The 15631-nt window shown below is 39.1% G+C and overlaps 1 protein-coding gene across 5 annotated transcripts in view; it reads right to left on the bottom strand.

The window, feature by feature from the left end:
* Positions 1–15631, bottom strand: part of LOC114936466 (uncharacterized) — a 283336-nt gene that overhangs the window by 68408 nt on the left and 199297 nt on the right. For all 5 annotated transcript variants that reach the window (XM_085486143.1, XM_085486139.1, XM_085486140.1 and 2 more), the window contains 2 exons: positions 12899–13017; positions 5932–6235 (listed from right to left, as the gene is read on the bottom strand). In XM_085486143.1, coding sequence (XP_085342269.1) covers positions 5932–6235; positions 12899–13017 — 423 coding nt within the window. The remainder of the gene's footprint in view (positions 1–5931; positions 6236–12898; positions 13018–15631) is intronic.

Raw genomic sequence — 15631 nt, 5'->3', positions numbered from 1 at the left:
TAAATATAGTAGTATCAATGACAATTAATACTATAATTAATTTTAGTATTAATGATATACTAAATATTTGGAATTTTGTAACATCTAAAATATATAATTATGTAATAATTAATATGATCAAAGTGTCGACAGAACATATCGCCGGTAGAGAAAGATTAACTAAATGAAACTACCAGAAAAGTTCGAAAGCAGGAAAGCGGTGTATAAATATTGTACGCCGGACGAAATATCCGGTGTTAGCTTAATAATTTAAAAACTTCGTACTACGGTTCTAAATATTAAAGTTCTGACGAGGCCAATTAAACATGAAGTAGCTCAACCAAAAAGGACTACGAGGCAATATATGTTACAAAGTTTCTCGTTATTACTGGGCCAACGTGACATATACACAACCATATATCGGTCTGATAATTTCCCGTTTAAAAGCAAACTTTCGGAGCGAAAAATCGTTTATTCATTTTATTATATAAACGCCATCATTGCATTCCGATGAGTGCAGCACATATTTTTTTCTAGCCCGTTAAAAAAAAATTCTGTATTTCAAATTGAAAATACTAAAGAGAGTCTTATACATTTTTTAACACAGCAATTTTTTCCTTTTAACGAATTATCACCCCGACGTACAGTATTCTATTTCCGATCCGTAAACAAGAATTTAATAACGGCCAAGTCAGACTGTCTCTAAGCTTTCAAAGCTAATCCTTTTCAGTACATTTCAGGAATTTCAGCAATTGCGCGCTTCGTGCCACACTGGAATTGGCTAGCGCTGACATCGAATGGGAACCGAGTCGGCACAGGAAGCGAATTATTTTCAGGGTTGAAGACTTTGTCCCGACATGTCCAAACCGCGTCGACAAGGAGCTAACTCTATCGAGCGTCAAATGCATGTTGGCTTGCATGCACGATGCGGTAATCGCGGATGCACGGAATTCATTGGATACGTTCCGCATAATATGAAATTCCATAACGTAATTAAAGTCGAAATACCGTTGCAAAGAGAGAGAGAGAGAAGGGGGTGGGGGGCAAGGGAAGGAGGGACAGAGGAAAACTTGTTTTCAACTAGAAATACTATATCGGGGCGACGCGCAATTAGTTAGAACTGCAGTTGGCGGCGTCCGAAGTCGCATAAATCGATTCAGAGACGCTCGTAAATCATTCTTCGAGATTCAGTCTCACGCAGTTGTTCGACCCAGTTCTCCTTATACCGCTAAGAGGATGATTGTGCAACTCTTTTTGTACGGACAGCTTTAAAATACACGACAGAAATTGAATAAACACGTTGATGCGCGAACAAACAAATTTGATCAATATTTCGCGTTAATCGAAGACAAGAATGTCGAATATTTGATTGAATGAATAAAAGAGCTATAATGTATTTTGCAAAATATTTCCAAAAAATTAATCTCTCCGTGGAAAAGAGGGGCATTCTGTTTGTATTATTGTATACCGTCAAAAAATACATGTAAAAGATTTTCAGATATATTTTATATATAAACACAAAAAGCTCAAACATCTGAAAGCCCTTTATAACATTATTAATAAATTCATTGAAGTATTCATAGAATGTTAAATCTATGCGTTTTTTTAAATATATTGTAAAAATAGCTTTGGAATATATGTACCACACGTAGTAAGTAGCTTTCTGAAATGGTGATCGCGCACTGTGATCTCGAATCAAACGGGTGCAGCGGACATGTACTACGTTAATGTGTATATAGTTATATACGAAATCCTTTCCCGCGGTATTTCATTGTAGTAGCAGAACGCTTATTAGCGAGAATATTTCGTGCGAGATTTGAAATTCCACGATTCTTTGACGTCATTACCGCTCGTCAAAGATCTGTCGGAAAATTCACGAGAACGATATCATCAAGATTAAATTCCGTAATTCCCGCAGGGGCAAATATTTGCACAACTGAAAATCACGCCGGTGGCAGTGTGCCTGGTAATTGGCCACGAATATACGGATGAATACTTTCGCATACATTCATATTTTGAAAGGAGTGGAAAAAAAGTATAAAATAAATCTGCGAAATCGACATTTTTGTCACGTTATGCAAGACTAGTTGCGCGCGGATTCAATTTTTCGCAATTCGCCGATGATAAACGAGTAAGATAAATCGTTTTTTCTATTTAACTTAATATTTTCCAAAAAAAAAAAAAAAAAAAAAAAAAATAGAGATGGTTGCTTACGGTCAGCGATGCAAATATCGACACATTTACAGATTTACATCGCACAAACATTAATATCGCAGAGATAACATCGCTTTAAATTTCGAAAAGAAAAAATCTCAACACATCAAATGTTTGATTTACTTCCGGAATAAATGAATGCTACGATATATCGAGTTAATTCGCGAAAAAAAAAAAAAAAAAAAACGACGGAGATGATTCGCGTATCTGCAGAATTTCCAACGAGGCTCGCAAGAAACGTAGTAGAATTAAACAATGAGACTTTCCGGGATATTAAAAAGAAGAAATTCCTCTCGCCGCGTCCCTCAACTTAATGCATAGCTCCGGTACGGAGCGAGATAGCGATTTTCCGGGGCGATAACCGTGATTTCCAGACGCGACCCGGCAAGCGCGAACCGAAGTCGGTTGAACGACCGATAGACACCTTTTGATGTCGAATCACTCTTCCTCTTCCATCGCTCGCTCGCGGCGAACCTGCTGAAAGGTTCCTAGGGCGCGACGCGAACACACTCGGCTGCCGCACACACTTTATTCCCAACCCATCGTTCCGTCCCAGCGATTTCGAATTCCCGAACAAATTTGATCGTCGTCGTCGCCGTCTAGGCGGGCTCGCATCTCTACGTGACGGGAAAATCGCGAGCTTGCTCGCGCATCGGAAAGCCACTCTTTGCCTCTCTCTCTCTCTCTCTCTCTTACATCCCAGTATATAAACCCTCATCCGCCAACCTCTTTCGTTTCCCTCTTACTCTACCTCGTCCGCCACACGCGTTCCTTCACTCTCGTATTTTCCTACTTCTTGCGCTTCGTGGTTCTACTTTCGCACGCGCGATTGTGCCCTGACGAGTTTATGGCGGGCACCCTCGGCGGAATCCTAAATGCGGCACGTACGCGAAGTTATCTACTCGAACGAGGCGTAAGCTCGGAACTGTCGGGAAGGCGCAAGGTGACTTCTCGGTTCATTCGACGCGCAATCTTATATACGGTGCAGGATCATTTCGCAACTATAATAATGCCTTACTTTTACTTCTTCCTTTTTTTTTTTAATTAAATCGAATTTTATTTACGTTTAATATGGGGAGCGATGAAAATTAATTGAAAGAGTACGTGCTTGCTAAGCATATTAAGTAAAAATATGTAAAAATGCAATTTTTCGATTATGGAATCTCGTTAAAAATATCTTTAAAAAAATGTACGACTGTCTAAGGCCTTTTTTGATTTAAAGAATAGTGAATTTAAATTTTAATGAAATCTGAAGCGTACTGAAACGTTTGCTACAAATGTTTCGAGCGATCGAGGATTGACGTCGCGGAGAATATTCAAGTAGATTTAACACCACGCAATAACGCTACGATGAGTAATTAACGCGGCATCTGCGGCGTTGATTAAATTTCACATGTCGGAAGCAAATTCATAAATATCCGCAGCTGCGCCATTTCCGACAAAGGTGGCTGCAACTTACGACGAGACGTAGCGAAAGAAAATTAATGACTACAAAAGATTACTCTCCGGACTCCGTGGCTGTCCGATGAAATATCATAAATCGCGAGGCTGCTACGTCTGAGAAGTTTTCATAGTCGACCGCTTCCATCTTTCTCTCTCTCTCTCGGCTTTTCTCCCTCGACTCTACCTCCTTTCCGCGTCTCATTCTCATTACGAAGTTCCCGATCATCAAATTTTATTAGCCCCCACTTCAGCACCGGCCCGCCTTACTTCTAACTCAATATCGTAGATTCGTAGTCTCGGTTTAACTACCCTCCTACCTTCTTCGCGCAACGCATACAACGGAAGCACATCGTTCGCACATATATATGTATATTTGGTATAGTTTATTCTCTTTCTCGTTCTCTTTGCCTTCCTCTTTCTCTCCTAGAAGCCCGGGAGCTTTTCCCTTCGCATCTCTCACTCGCCTTCGAATATAAGCGCAACGAGCGACTTTGAAAGCGGCAATAATTCCGTGCTCTACGGCCGAGAACTAATTTCCACGAGCTCTGACAGGGCGCCGTAAAAGGGCAAAGAGCAAGGCAGGAAAAGACGAAGAGTGGCCTCACTTTTGGGGCTTTCCTTCCGATTCCTCACGGACGGTTCGTTTTCTCGCGCGCCCTTTTATCGCCCGACAATGGTTCGCCAGGGTGCAGCCACCTCGGCTCTACGTGGTCAAGGGTCGCAGCCAATAAACTTTACCAGCGAGCTACTAACCTACGTGCCGGTCGAATCGGCAGAAAGATGGTAAAGACGGCCAAGAAAGGAGAAAAGAAATAAAGAAAGAAAGAAGGATCGAGTTGAGTAAGAAGAGCTTTTCTCTGACGGGGAGACGCGCGCGAGGTTTCCGGTTCGCGTCCTTTAATTGCGGCGGCTGGAATTGGGACTAACGACTTTCTTTCGGCGTTTAAAGTCACGACGACACTGCGCACAAATGTGACATTTACAGACCTGATGAGAGTAACGATCGCGTCTGCGTTTTATCGCGTTCGAAAAACCGACACAGCACCAATCCGGAAAACGCTGTCGGAAAACGAATCCGATACTAGCAATCAATGTCGAATCATTATCAAGCGATTCGAAATAATGCAAAAACATATCGTACGTATAAAAATATCATTTATAAAATATATTGCATATTAAGACTTGGTGATAGAATTCCTTACATTACTTCTCGTTGAATTGCACCTTTTTTTATAAACAAAGAATTTGTTCATTAACGCGCGAGATAGCTTCTTTAAAGAGGCCCTCTCCAGATATAATTTATACCGGTAAAAAGTCGAAAGAAGCAACTCCATTCAACCTTTGTGGCCGATGAAAATTAAGCTCATCGGAGTTGCAAAGAAGTTAAACTACCGCGAGGTCCGAGTAATGATCGTAGTAATTGGCGAGATAGTAATCTGAAGTTCGTTATCGCCGTGCATTACATTCGGTAGACGGGAACATTGCGGGTAATAAAAGTTACCGAAAGCTAGTAAGCTATAAAATTAAATCCGCAGCGAGAAGATAAAAGGAAGAAGGAACGCGCTTTTCGAGAAAGAACTTTCCGCTCCATATCGCTCAACAGCCTGGGCAACTTGTGGCTCAAATTCTAATTAACAATCTTCGTGAGTAATTATCATCTTGATTCGGAAAATTGTATTTCCTAGTTTCTGCTTCGGAAACGCTTGGGAATAACGAACGGAACAAATCCGATCGACAGAGATCGACAAATTAAATGATAAAGACGATAAAGAAATTAATGGCGTTCTGGTTACTAGTCGCGCGACATGCCCGGCGATCGCGAAGAAGCTGTCTAATCCTCTTACGTCTTTGCAGACTCGTGTTCGACGCACATTGACCGACTGTTTGAAAGGTTCGCTCTGTAAGCCCTTAAACCCATCGGACGCAGCAATTCCAGACCAATTTCGAGAAAATTCAATCGTGAAATATACAGTGCGGTTAGAGCATTGAGCTGGCGAATCAAGAAAAACAATAAGAATGAAAGACTCAAATCCATCGTCTCGTGTCGCGAAACAAATTAAAAACTAGATTGTCATCGATTTGGTTCGCCAGCTTGATATAACTGTTACATGTAATTAAATAATTATAAAATGTAACAACTTCGTAATAAAAGAATAAAAAAGTTTTACATTTTCAATTATATTATAAATAAACCATTAATGATACAATTTGAAAGTGCTGAAAATGACGAATATCTTCTCGAAATTGGCCCAAAAATCAATGACGGAAAGAACGATTAAAAAACAATTCACTCACCTTTTGTTGTTGCGTTTGCGCCGGTTCAGTGGCGAGTAGCTGCTTCAAGGCTGCGTGTCCGTGTCCATTTGTCGTGGACGTTGCACCGGGTGTGCTCGGTGTGCTGGGATTACTTCCGGGGGTGTTAGGCGTGTGAGGCCCGGTTGTAGGACTGCTGGGACTAACGCTCTCGTTAACTTTGCTGCCAGCATGATGATTCTCCGTATGTCTCCTCAGGCTCCTCGCGTCGCAATAAGACTTGCCGCATCCTTCGGCTTTGCACTCGTACGGCTTCTTATTTCGATGCGTCAGCATGTGTCCGTTCCTGCAATCGAAACAATTTATTCATTAATTTATGAAAGAATAGACCCACCTTATTTTTATTTGTTACACTTGTCGAAAAGTGAATGTACATTATTTTTATTCTACGCGGTTTATTTCGTTCGTAAAAAATTTATCAAGTATAAAATTGTAAAATAAAAATTAAGATCTCTCAGAGAATGTATCCCTGTATTTCTCTTACTATTATTAAAATAGAAGCTTAGGGTAAAAACGATTTAATTTTTACAATTTATGCGTTCGTCAGATTTCTAATTTTACTTCACGAATTTAACTTTTCAGATTCATTATCTATTTCGAGAGAAAATTATTCGCGCCCACTGACATTTTCAGAATATAAATCGACTGTAACATTTCGGTCACCGGAAATATCACTGAAGTTGAATTATTCCTCTAGTATCCCAACGTGTTCTCCCATTCGAATTCCTCTCCCATCCCGCATTAATCATAAGAACGTCTCGGACGACACGCTATATAACGTTCGCGGATGTTCGATGGGCGCAGAGATCTGATCGTACACCTGCTCTTTAGTGCCCGACCCGAAATTATGTCGACCCGATTATGCCGCCTATCTATATCGGCGATCTAGCCCGACGGACGGAAATCTCATATACGGTCGGAGGACACGATTCGGTTTATCTAGGACAAACATCTAAACTCATCCCCAATGTGCTGCCCTCACAGCCGCCGCGCCGCGTCGGTTCGCCGCTTAAAGACTTATCTGCTCCATTTACCCGATATATTCCAGCCGACATCGACAGGGCAAAACGTGCGCTTAACGCTCTCGGAAGGTTTCTTCCTCGCCCGAGATACGTTCTGGAAATGGGGCACGGCCATTCTCTATATATGTACGTTATCGAGAAGCGTTAGAAAAAGGCGTGGAAATCCAGCGTGCAACAAGTTGCGCAATTTTACGGTGCCGGATTATACGCGTTCTCGATAAGATTCATGATTATTGACGCGACTTTGTAATCGATCTCGTTCGTTAATGGTTGCAATCGCGACCAGAATCGATGCGATAAGCAAAATAACAGCGTCCGATATCTAGATTAAAAGACAGGATTATCCCACCTTGTAATTGCTTGTAATGGAGTTTCTACTCCCTTAATTGTGTGCAAAAATGCGTGCGTGTGTATAAAACACAAAAAGCAAGACATTTGTCTAATATAATGAAACTATTATATATACTATTCTACATCGTCGTTAAAATTTAGTTTAAAGTTAACTGCAAATTAAGATTAGTCATTCTATTTTTAGCATACATGCAATTATTATCTCGACACGTTAAATTTTCTTCATTGTTCTCGAAAGGAGCCGCGCGCGTCTCTTGTTCCTTGAAACTTTAACGAGATCCCAAGAACGTGGACATCCTTCGTCGGTCCCTTCGCGATAGAGAAACCTCTTCTGCAGTGGATTGCGCGAAGAAGTCGTACGGTGAGTCCGATGGAAGGGATATCGTTTCCAGTAAATTTTCCAGGAGATGCGGGGGCACTCCCTACACCGACGAAGTTTTATAGTCTATCGATATACGAACGGATTCCCTTAAATTCCACCGACAAAGTTGGGACCGTGGGGAGGGTTTAATTTGTAAAAGCTAATTTGTCGAACTTTTAAGGTGACCCGAGTTTCCAGAGTTTCTATTCTCGGAGATAATCAGGAACACCTGGAACGTGTCGACCGCACGTGCATCGTTCTTGCTTTTTTTAAAAAAAGAAAAAGAAAAAGCAAATATCTTATTACTTTAGACAGTCGCTGTAGCTAATCAATTAACGAGTTCTACTGGAATGATTATTTAATTAATATTATAGCAAAAAAAAAATTACACATGTCTTGAAAATATATACAGATATGATAAAATAAACTTAATAATTTGTGTGATTTATAAATATAAAAGTATCCGATTCTCGACTGTCTGAATAACAAACAATAGTAATACAGAATGTTATAGCAACGTATTATTTCGAAATTTTTGCGTGGCTACATTCGTCGTTATCTTTTTCTTTCTCTGTTGTATTTTTATTTAATCAATATGAAACTAGAAAATACTTCGTACGTAACAAGTGAGCTTGTAAAAATATCCAAGATCATCGTTCCACAAATCCCCGATTTCACAATAACGACTTTATTTTTCAGAATCGCAACAAAACTCATATTTTATTTTTCGCGAATCCATCGTCTTATACATACGACGATATAACAATATAAAAAAATAACAGTAAAAAAAATTGTTAATTATTATAAATCTGAGTTTGCAATCGACAATGAAAAATTTCTATGAAAGTTAATTGGATCTCGTCAAGGCTCACGTCAACGAGTAGAATTTTGCCTGAGAAAGATTAAATCAGCACTAATTATCAACTCTCGATTAGTTCTGCCTGATCCCCGGCAGTCTAATGAGACTACTAACAAGGAAGCCTATTTCTGATTTTTTTTTGAAATTCATTTCCTTTACTCTCTCATTACTCAAGTTGGAGTTGAATTATTCTTAAATCCCAGCTTGAATGGGTCATCTCAATATTGACATTTTACAAATTATAATAAGTACATCCTTTGTTATCAATTCTACATACATTATATTGTTCATATTATATAAAATATTATATAAAATGCGCAATTTTCAGTGGAAAAACTTTTAAGATTTCCAACAAAGAAATCCATTTGCTTTACTTTACTCGTTTTCCTTTTACAAAAGTTAGTAACAAAAAGTCCTTCATATGACGAGGGCCACAAAGAAGCAATTATCGAAATATCGAACGCATTCTGAAAAATAAAGCTCTCGATGGCGCTACAAGCAGAGGGGAAGGAAAAGTCTTTGTCTCTCGAAGGACCAGCTTTCCCATTCCGCTGCTCGCGTTGTCGCTCCTCCCTTTAGTTCCGATGTCCTCGCAAATCCCTTTCGGACGAAGAAGAAACGGCCGGTATATATACCTCCCTTCGCGCTCGAAGAAAAGCTCTCGAAGAGAATTCTTCTTGAGGTGTAAGCGCTTCCGTTCCTTATTTCGCGCGGCGGTGCTCCAACTCAGCAAAGGGACTACGTGGATTTACTTCGATAACAGAAATACACCGAGAAGCGTACAATGGCACCTTGTTCGATAACCGAAGAAATCGACGGAGTTATCGTTTTGGAAGTACGTTAGTTTTTCGAGCAATAGAGAAGCGACAAAGTGTCTGTTTGCCTCTTGTTTTTCGACTAAGCATCAAAATCTATTTACGCCATTTTTTTAAACCAAGCCCATTATTTGCATTATTATTACTTCGTGTGAAAAGTATTTAATGAAATTAATTACATTCGTAATTTAATCGTATATATTAATTTAATCGTATAAAAACTTAATTGAAAAGTTAAATTAATCAAACCAGAATAATATATAATAAATACACATCTGTTAAATATATTATTGTATGTATATTAAGATGTAACATATTCTAGAAAGAATATGTCAAGAAATTTTATTCCTTGAAACAACAAAATATGAAACATATAAAACATGTGAAATTTGCAGTATGTGACAACAGAAGTATTTGGCAAAATTTACAATGACTTTTAGGTCGATAAAGAATCTGAGAATTGATAAAATCGTATCGGTTCGAAATCTAGTGTACAATCTCTTTCCTATCATTTTTGTTATCCTCGAAAGTCAACCAATAAAGTTGACAATTGTGAAATATTTACTTTGCTTTTACATTGAATTCGTCATTTGCAGCTCATGAATATTACTAAAGATAGAATCAAAGAAGTAAAATTTTTACTTTAGTAGAAAAATCTAAATAATTAAATCAAGAGAGAGCAATACGAGTTGTTATGCATACGCGCGCATGCACAATTAATATTAACTGCAATTATCTACAATTTTTAAATTCAAAATATAGTGCACACACAAAGAAACATTTGTATATAGATTATTACTCGAGAAAAATAGAATTTTTTTCTTTCACTGTGTCGTAGCTGATATTTTAGTATTCATTTTTTTTTCATTTATATATATACATATATAGAAAAAATACCTATATAAGAATATATTTTTTTTCAACGAGAGGTCTACAATGGGAGACCCATCTGAACAAAAAAGGTGAGAGGCGATAGAAACTGTAGTTGCACAAGTCTGCCAATTCTTAGGAAGAGAATGAAGCACGGTGAGGAGACTTCGTACCGACTTTTTCTCGTTCTCAATTAAGTTTGGAAGTCCATTCAGACGGTGAATGCAGCTGAAAGATCTCTTCCTTCGCTTCCGTAAAATCTTTGCCCGTGGCGCTATTATTACACGGGCTATTATTGTTCCTCTTCTTCTCTGACCCACGAACTCATAATATGATATATATATATATATATATATTATATGAGAAGCCACGAGACAAAATATATTACAATTACGTTAAATTGCCAATACGTGTTCTATCGCATAACAGTGTACGCGTTCTCTTTTCCGTATCTGTGATGCAAATCCTGATGCAAAAAAGCCAGCCCGTTTACCAAAGTAAAGAAAGAATTCCGTCTCGATCGCGTACAGTATATTTGGAACGGAGACAGCAGCAGCTTCCGGCGAAAAACAGGAACTGGAGCAAAGACTTCGCGATTTCGCGCATGAGATAGTATCGCACGGTTCGTTTACTTCCGTACGAGAATACAGGAATTTCTAGCGACCGAGAGAGAGAGAGAGAGAGAGTAGCGTCCGGCTTCGCGTTCGATGAAATGTATACAAACAAACATTTAACTTACGTTAAAAAATAAACTTTTCCCAAGAATTGTATAGCAAGATAACAGAGGCAAATAAAATAATAACTCTTCAATATCATTCCGATAAACGAAATAGAATCGCTCTAACAGTTTGAGACTTTCAATCTAAGGTTTATTATATGATATCTATTCGTGGAAATTGTCGCGCAAATGGCGAAAACAAATTAACGTCAAATTCAGGACAGCAATAAGTTGAAAGTCGAGGAATCTCCCTTTTACGATTCCCCAGGTTGATTGAATACTATTATCATTTATCGATGGAACGGAAGAGGTGAAATAGGTAAAGAGAGGCAGAAGTTGCCGCAGGCAGAGCTCCGTTCGGAGAGGCCGCAATGTTCACAATGAAACGTAAGTAATTCCTCGCACCCTTCCGGCGGCTCGCATTGAATGCGACGTAGTCGAGCTCACACTCGAGGGAATAGAACGAGAGGAGACATCGAGGGGAGAAGCGGTAAAGAAAAGAAAAATACTGTCCGCGCGCGCAGAATGGACCAGAAGACGAATCCGAGCATGACGGGGGAGGGAGGGATACAAGGGAGGATTTCGAAATCCGTCTTTCGGAGAAAAATACAACGAGTTCAACTTGGCATTCGACTGCGAACAACACTACAGCGACCGAGAACCAAGCGGAGTCGCGAGACCGACCTCTATTGATTCCGCGTTATTCCTTCGCCCCGTTCTCGGCAAGAATTGAATCCTTAGTCGCTTTTCGCTCTATATATAGTCCGCCTCCATCGCCCGTCTCTTTGTGCTCCGTTCTTTCTCGCCTCTTGTTCCCGATTCCTATATTGCGCCTGTCCATTTTCCACATTCGCGTCTCAAGAAGCTTCCAAGGTAAAAATCCCAACTCGCGAGATGACGTTTTTCATTACATTTCAATGCATTATACATCTTTCCGATTTTATTTACATCAAGTTTGTCTTGATTGAAAAATAATTAATAATTATATCGAATAGCTATGAACTCTTCGTCGTTAAATTAATTTAAATGGACAAAGATATGTGATGCGGTACAGAGAGAAATATATCTTCGAACGAGCTTTTTCTGGCAATAACTATTACCACCGTAAATTCATGGAAGTTCTAATACCCGTACGTGCCGATACGAAGAGCTCCGCTCTCCCATCGAATATCCGGACAACCAGGCATTACATCAGGGAAGTATCTAAGGGGTTACTTCGGCATACCTATGCGTAGAAATTTCTCCAACTACCAACCTTAAGAAGGTACTCCGAGACAGCTTAGAAGGCTTCTTACGAGCATACTAGCAAAGAAGAGGCAGAGAGATGCACACACACACATATATATATATATCTATACATACATATATACAACATACACACGTGCATATGTTCGCGCGCGTGTATATATAAGTCGATATATATCTCTTGGTACACTATTGCCAAAGTGGAACGTCGAGAGACTTTGATGAACATAATGAACGGCTCAGTTCCGCGAACATCAGCATTTTCCTTTAAGCTTCGGCTCGAGTGTTATTCTCATTTCTGTTCTATATAGTACAGGGGATTCGTAATACGTTTCATCATGATTAGTGTGAGGAAAGAGGGAAAGGGCAAATGTCAGAAATAAGCGAGAATAGATCAAAGACGAGTGACAGCATAGACTTTAACAGTAATAAACTTAAATTATAAATACATTGTAATAATGTAAAGAAATGCGCTTCTCTCTACACGAACAGATATCAGTAGTGCATTTAATCGAGTATTCTCTTAGATAGCGTGAGAAAAGATACTCGCTATCCAGATTAAGATACTCAATTATCATGTAGCAATTATAGCTGGCTGCATTCAATTATCTTCCAGCTATCGGAAAAACTTGTTTCAAAAATTTCAGCCAGATGTTCGCAAATATTTTGCTAATATTTGGAACGAGGGATAATCTAATTTATACTCACAAGTGGTCCTGCCGCTTGAACGCCTTGCCGCACATCGTGCACACGTACTTCCTCTCGTCGCTGTGCGTCAGCTTGTGCTTCGTGAGCGCCGATGCGTTGTTGAACACCTTCCCGCAGACCTGCGACAGACAGGAACAGCCCTCGTTTTAACAGCCATATTGTAATCGATGAAAATTACACGCGATGTTTCTCGAATCGCAACAGTGCGCGATTATATATATATATATATATATTTGCCACCGAGCAAGCTGTACATCACTTTCGAATATTACGATATGCGCAAAAACTTGGAGATTATTATCTAAATTTCGGTGTCATTTCTTTCTCGCCGAGTTTATTAGCGACGCTAAATGTGAGGGAGAGAGTTACGCCGCGTATCCCGTTTTAAAGCCGCGCGACAAATTGGAGCGTGGCATGATTTTCAATTAGCATGCATGACCCTCGTAAAACGAGGACGTCACTTTATGACGGACATTAGGACGACAATACCGGGTGAATATCGCGCGGCGCATATATACACGCGAATCTTCTTCGTATTCGCAAGTTTACTGTCCCATAATTATTACGTCCAACAACGTCAGCAAGAATAATTTCGCAATTTCCGCATTCGACGTCACTCGTGCTATAGTTTTTACCTCGCGCAAAGCAAGGTCTCTCGAGATCCAATTTCAAGTCAAACGTTTGTAAATAACATAAAATAAACATCTAGAAATAAATATCTGAAACGTTCTAGCCATAATCAAGCACTACGTGACAACGCTTTAAAAGGGAAATATATTGTTAAAAAATATGTTTGTGATACACGCTAATTATATGTGTGATAATTCAAAATAAAAAAAAAATGTTTTTCCATCAAATTAACAAATTTAATTTTATTGAAATTTATATAATAATAATGTCTAAAAAATAAAACTATATTTATTATTTATTATTAAAAATATATTCAAGTAAAATACTGATAAATAGTTTGAAATGCATTATAGTGAAATACAGAGTAAAATCACTTTACAATAAAGAGATAAGAATTCAATTCAATAAATGCATTTATACTATAAAACGACTTTTCAATCATTTGATATTAGTATGGATTAACTTTAATCCGGCATCGTTTCATATGTCAAAAGTTCACGTGATAGAATTGTTAAACAACAGAAATATTTTTTATTCATCTGACGTAAATTATTGATTTCATTAAACATATTGTTCTAGAAGAATTTTTTTCGCAAAATGTCCTTTTTAAGTTTGATAAAATTAAATCCAGGTTTATTATCTGAAATAAATCTGAACACGAAGAGATGTTAAAGACCATTTTACCTTTATGTCACAGAATTAAATTGGCTACTCTCGCTTCAAAGTATCGAAATGGAGCGCCGATGGCAAAGATTTCGCGGCCGTTAATGTTTCTCTGATAAATGAGGCTATTATCGTCCGTTCTATTAAAGAATAAGAGATCGTCGTATCACTGCAGGTACTTCTACGTAGAGAAATTACTCGTAGATTTAACATGGCGCGACCGCCGCTTTCGGAGATGGTATGCCCGTTAAGTATGTGGAATTAGGTTTATTATACGCGCCTCCCGGGGTCGCGCACTATTTCAGGAACTATTTCAGGAAGCCAAAGACCGAGGAATTGAGCGCGGCCAATGTTCCAACTGAAAATTCAACGCCTCGTGCGAATAGGCGTTGAGTTTGCCGTCGTGGAAAATCGTGCGAATTCCGCGGGTACATGAAATGATAGAAACGGTTAACATTTCTATTCGTTGTGTAAATTCGTTCTGCTTTCTCCGCTTCTTTCATTGCGAGCATCTCGGCTATTCCGAATGCCATGCATAATGCAACGAAGCGATATCATTGCGAAAGTGTAGCACAGTTAAAAAAGATCAAATAAACTGCGATAATCTCGTGGACATTATTCCGCAAAATAATCTTTGAGTGGAAAAAAATATTCAAATATTTACATAATTTTAAAACCAATAAAAAAATTGATCACATTTTTTAAAACATTTTATTAATGCAGGATTATTAATTCCAAATAATTAATTTGTCATAAATAATTTTTTTCTTCCATGCTATCGCAAAATTGAACCGAGATTAAGTTCTTATAATGCAAATCTCCGCATTAAAAGAAGGAAAAAATCGAGCGATTAGATATGTATATTGATCGGACCGTAGCTACTTTGCAAACAGAATCGATAATGCGAAAAGTATAGGATGTGGCTAAACTCGCTCTAATGGCCTGCTCGAGGAATCCAACGTTCGAGATTCGGAATATCACGTCTCGGGAGGGCATCGGGAATTCGTCGTCACGTCGAAGGATTCGCGGTGCCGGCGTAACGCGGCGCGGTATTAAGCCGAAATTAATTTCCAATGCACCTGCTCCCGCCGCCGACGCGCCACGTGACGACGCGGTGAACGTGCGATGGCACGATTCCGGGGCCTCCATTATCGGAAAAGTCTTTTCCGCCGCTCGTTTCACTGCTTTTTCCATTCGTCGGATGACACGCGAGATACACGGGTCACCGGTGATACCGATGAAACGAAAAAGCTGAAGAGATATCGGAAATCCGAAAATGGAAAAATTTCTTTTGACTTAAGAAATCTGCACTTGCTTCACGGAAGAGCTTAAGAGAAGAACATGTGAATATCAACTCTGCGTAGTTCGATGCTATTAGTTCTTGGACAGCCACAAGAAGGATAACATATGTTTAATTACGATAAAAAATATTAATCTTAT

Source organism: Nylanderia fulva, unplaced genomic scaffold (genome assembly GCF_048542155.1).
Source record: "Nylanderia fulva isolate GAGA-0341 unplaced genomic scaffold, ASM4854215v1 Scaffold40, whole genome shotgun sequence".
Lineage (NCBI taxonomy): Eukaryota > Metazoa > Arthropoda > Insecta > Hymenoptera > Formicidae > Nylanderia > Nylanderia fulva.
The sequence above is the reverse complement of the archived record's forward strand: the minus strand, read 5'-3'. Positions and strand labels throughout refer to the sequence as shown.